Genomic DNA, 5,083 nt, shown 5'->3' with positions numbered 1-5,083 from the left:
GCTACGACCCCCTGGTCTGACAACATGAAATGTGAGTGGGAAAGATGAGGCACACGTACCTGCCTTCACATTCAATAGCCCCATTCTGGGCCATTGAGCAAGACTCTTAACCCCCACAACCTACTCCCCTGGGTGCCCTACATGGCAGCTCTCTGCGCCACAGAGTGGGCTGTGGTAGCTCGCTGGTCTATGGTTGCATCAGGAAGGGCACCTGGCGTAAAAACAACTGTCAAGTATTCATCCAACTTAGTTCCATGTGGCAAGCCATGAGGAAGGGAGCAGCTGAAAATAGACAAAGAAAATGATTCCAAGTTTTTTTTTTTTCCCAATCATTTTATTTGGAAAGTTGTATTTTATCCTGGTGATTATAGTGGAACAACGTTTGATTTAAAATGATAAATTTATTTCAAAAACTTAAAATCTGTTAAATATCACCATGTTTCAAGAGCGTATAAAACCTGATTCATGTGGTTTGCAGGCCTGGGTGTATTTCTATCCAACTGTTGACCAGCAGAAAATTTGTGACAGTTGTGGAGAACAAGGTATGAATGGAGATCTGGTTATTGTTTATGATGTCAACAGAGATGCTGGATTGGGAGACATCAAGGTAAAACATTAGGTTTTTTACATCTGGTCATAATTTTCTTCTCCTCAACAAACTTTTCATTTTAACTTTTTATTTTCTTAGACATCAGATGGCTATTTTGTTCATCACTTTGCTCCATCGAATCTTCCTCGAATACCAAAAAACATTGTTTTTATTATTGACCAAAGTGGCTCGATGCACGGCAGAAAAATGGAACAGGTGAAGTTAATGAATTTATAATGGTATAATATTTGTTATCCAGTACATATAAGACCAGACTTAAAACGAACACCGTGTCATTGTTTCTTTCCTCAGTAATTGTTTTATTTATTTTAAACAGACTCGAATTGCTTTGATCCATATTTTGAATGATCTGGCTGAAGATGACTTCTTTGGTGTTTTAACGTTTGATAGCCACATTTTCCACTGGAAACGCGAGCTTGTTCAGGCCACCAGTGTCAATTTGGAAAGCGCTAAGGAATTTGCAAAGAATATAATAGACAGAGGAGGTAAGCTTATTTTAAAAAGTTGCAATGTGAATACCTGGCAATAAGACGGCACTAAAATATCGGAACTTTTTTCAGCTACAGATATTAATGAAGCAGTGCTGGAAGGAGCACGCATGCTGAATGCACACCCCCGAGAAGGTTCAGCATCTATCCTGATCCTTCTCACAGATGGAGACCCAACCTCAGGTAAAGTAAAACACACCTGTACTCACTGAAGGACAGAGACCTCAGAAAATCTTCACACCCGAAACAATAATAATTACATTTAAAAAGCGGGTTCCCTAAATTAATAACGTTTAAATAAGGCTTTTAAAATGAAACATTTTTAGTCCATGTCAGCATATATTTTAAACAATCCTTAAAGGAAACATGCCATAAGACATGTCTCTTTCTTGTCTTTGCAGGGGTGATGAACGTTGAGGTCATACGGTCAAATGTAAGACGGGCCATTGCAGGAAAGTTCCCACTCTACTGTCTTGGTTTTGGGTTTGATGTCAAGTTTGAGTTCCTTGAGAAAATGTCACTGGAGAACAATGGTGTGGCGAGACGGATTTATGAAGACTCTGATGCTGATTTACAGCTGACGGTATCTTCCTACACATCATTCTAGCCTTTTTTCCAAGTGTTTTACTGCATTTCCCTCACACAAAAACCTATTTGAGCATGAAGAGTTTAAACCATCCATAATGCGTCATCCTTGTATGTTAACAGGGTTTCTATGATGAAGTGGCCATTCCTCTATTGACAGATGTGACAATGATCTACATGGGAGGAACCAACCTGACCCAAACTAATTTCAGTCAGTATTATAATGGCTCTGAGATTGTGGTGGCCGGTGAGATAATCGACAATAACATTGAAACCTTCAGTCCTCAAGTTGTGGCCATTTCAGTAAGAATCACTCCCGAAACTACCAAATCCTTATTTAACATTTGTGAAACTCCTTGTATACTGACATTACATTGTTTTTTACATTAACAGAATAGTAGAAAAATGAAATTTTCTAACACCGGCACCCCTGTGGAGCCCTCTGCTGAAACAGTGACTGAAGGTCTCCTTCAGAGGGTTTGGGCCTACCTCACAGTTAAGCAGCTTCTGGATAAAGAGTAAGTGTGATATGAACCAACCCTCACTGGCCACTTTGTTAAGTTTACCTTGCCAATTGTTGGGGTAACCTTCACCCCACTGATCGTTGATCGAAGATGTACCTTACCTTCAATTAAACACGTTTATTTTCACACCATTAAAAGAGTACATGTACATTATCAATTCCAGTCAAACGAGTACGTCGCCTTGATTCTAGCGAGCCAAATCCCAAAGATTGTCTGAATCTGAGAGCGCGTGCAGTGGATTATAAAGCTTTCCTAGTCCTACTTCTTTCCGGGGTGTATCCTATTCTGACTGGTTCAAACTATTAACAGTGAGGGAGGGGTTCTTATTGTATTGGTTGACCTAGTTGCCACCTTTACTGCCCCATTCTGCTTTTAGTATCGGACCCTCCCATACTCCTGTTTCAGTTGGACTAGTTTCAAATTAATTTTGAGCGGTTCTGTGTAAGATCTTGACCAAGCATAAAATCATGAGTGTCTATTGTTACCCTTATGTAGATATGTAAGCAAAAATGTTGATCAAGCATAAAACCACCAGTGAGTGTACATTCTTCCCTTATCGGAGCAAAGCCAAGCACACAGTGTTTTTTTTTTTAAATTTCCTTCACTACTTTTAGAACTCGTGTGAAAATCTGATTATGTTTTAGGTCATATTTATGCAGAAATATAGAAAACTATAGGTTTCACAAACTTTCAAGCACCACTATTTCTGGTTGCTATGGGTACTAGTTGGACTTTCATATAACTACTTACAAAAAAACAAGTCTTGACTCCCTCTGCACCCACACCGTTCATATCGTAGATTCAGCAAGGTAACTGAAATTTTTTTTGGTTATTTTGGCCCATTTTGACATATTAACATCATACATTTGCTGCAGATTTGTTAGCTGTGCCTCCAATTTGCAAATCTTCAGTTCCACCACATCCCAAATGTGTTTGATTTAATTGAGATCCAATAAGAGTGGAGACTGTTGGATGCCAGTGAATGGTATTCTGCAGACCTTGGTTTGAACTAATAGCTATTTCATCAGCTGTTGTCTTTATCAAAATAAAACAAATTTATTTATGATTCAATATAGAAGCAGCTGTGGCTAAGTGGTTAGAGCAGTTGTCCACCAATGGGAGAGTTGTTGGTTTGAGTCCACCAGCAGTCACATGTTGAACTGTCCCCGAGCAAGAAAATGAACCCCTCATTGTCTCCGATGTGTGTCCCATCAGTTTATGAAATAGATCTAAAGCACTGATTAGTTTCTAGATTCAGATGAGCTTTGTAAATATCTAGTAGAGTGTTGCATGGATGGGTAAATGAGGAAACAGACTGTATTGTAAAGCGCTTTGAGTACAATGACTAGATAGAAGGAAACTAATGGTTCAAGTCAACTTTAAACTTCAAACTGATTAAATAAAACAGACCTTGAAACGTGTGATGACAGCAAAAAAAAAAAAAAAAATCAGGGTTTATTGTAGAACAAACTTGTAAGTTGAAAAGCTGATGGAAAAAAGAAAACAAAAAACCTGTCTCAACACAGCTCTTGTTTACTCTTGTACCATCTATTGATGTCAAAGAATTATACAAACATTCCACATTCAGACATTATTGGCTTATCAGTACTTTCCTATTTGCAAAACATTGAGAAAAACAGATTCTTATCAAATCAGCTTGATCTGGACATAGCTGCAAACTCTCAGAGCCTGTTTGAAAAACCAGGTCTGTTGAGAAACAGTTTGATTCTACTCCCAGACAGTGACACACATTGCTTTTTCCTGAAAGATAAACATTTCACAACACTCTGCACCCTCACATGGCCTTTTGAAAAACAAGTTCACTACTTCAATCCTCCCCGTTTGAAGAAATTCTTCAAATTAACTAATGCCATAAAAAAAAATTTTTATATGCTTATTGATACATAAATACATGCATGAGATTAAATGAAACTTATACATGATTTTTATATCATGCACAATATTGTAATAAAAGTTATGTAAAATAGTGGCATTATACATGCTAAACACAAGATATTTTTAAATTACTTTCATTAGATCTGGATGTTTTATGGAAATAATTGCTACTGGAGTTGCTGACGTTTTAAACTCTATAGGAGCATAAAATGAAATGATGAAAAGAAATGCAAGTTTTATTAACAGTATTTGTTTTGTTTTGTTATTAAATTATTATTATTACAGTATTCATCTTACTTTTTCATTTAAAGTGTATGATTTGTTTAAGATCTGCTCACTTGCAGCTAAAAGTCACCTTTTTTTCCTTCAAGTGTGCATGTACTTTTTCACCAAGCTGCTTTGACTTGTGTGTGTGTGAGTGTGTGTGAGAGTGAAAGAAAGTAAAAATTTACTCCCACTTTCTTTTTTCTTCTTCCTTCTGTCAGAAGGACTTATCGGCACTTAGCAAGCAATATTCAATCAATTTTTACAGACACACAAGGAATAAAATAAGAAAAAACTAAAGAACCACAAATTAAAATCTTGATAAAGTGTCCTCTCTTTTTGTCATCTTCAATCATTCTACCCATTCTCCTGACCTCTGATATTAATACAGCTTTGTTGTTCACACAAATGTCACTCTCTGTATAGTTATTATTATTATACCATTCTTTTAAACACTAGATATTATTGTGTGTAAAAATCCCAGTAGATTTTTGAAGTTTTGGTAATACTTAATTTAACCTGTCTGGCACCAACAACCACGCCATATTGAAAGTCACCTAAATCCCTTTTCTTCCTCAATCTGAAGCTCGGTTTGAACTTCAGCAAGTCATCTTCACCAAGTCTACAGTGAGTTGCTGCCATAACAAGTCATTGTGAATCTTAGAAAGTGGTCAGCGAATGTGTGTGTGTGTGGGGGGGTGGGGGGTGGCGTGGGG

At 37.3% G+C, this 5,083-nt stretch overlaps 1 protein-coding gene across 1 annotated transcript in view; it reads left to right on the top strand.

Annotated features, from left to right (window-relative positions):
* Positions 1 to 5,083, top strand: part of itih3b.1 (inter-alpha-trypsin inhibitor heavy chain 3b, tandem duplicate 1) — an 18,879-nt gene that overhangs the window by 4,491 nt on the left and 9,305 nt on the right. Inside the window, exons 6-12 of the mRNA XM_037679853.1 lie at positions 479 to 607; positions 689 to 805; positions 927 to 1,095; positions 1,171 to 1,281; positions 1,500 to 1,681; positions 1,807 to 1,986; positions 2,077 to 2,201. Coding sequence (XP_037535781.1) covers positions 479 to 607; positions 689 to 805; positions 927 to 1,095; positions 1,171 to 1,281; positions 1,500 to 1,681; positions 1,807 to 1,986; positions 2,077 to 2,201 — 1,013 coding nt within the window. The remainder of the gene's footprint in view (positions 1 to 478; positions 608 to 688; positions 806 to 926; positions 1,096 to 1,170; positions 1,282 to 1,499; positions 1,682 to 1,806; positions 1,987 to 2,076; positions 2,202 to 5,083) is intronic.

The sequence above is a fragment of the Nematolebias whitei genome, chromosome 7 (assembly GCF_014905685.2).
Source record: "Nematolebias whitei isolate Nwh7 chromosome 7, NemWhi1, whole genome shotgun sequence".
Taxonomy (NCBI): domain Eukaryota; kingdom Metazoa; phylum Chordata; class Actinopteri; order Cyprinodontiformes; family Rivulidae; genus Nematolebias; species Nematolebias whitei.
Note: the sequence above shows the minus strand (reverse complement) of the source record. Positions and strands in the feature narration are given on the sequence as shown.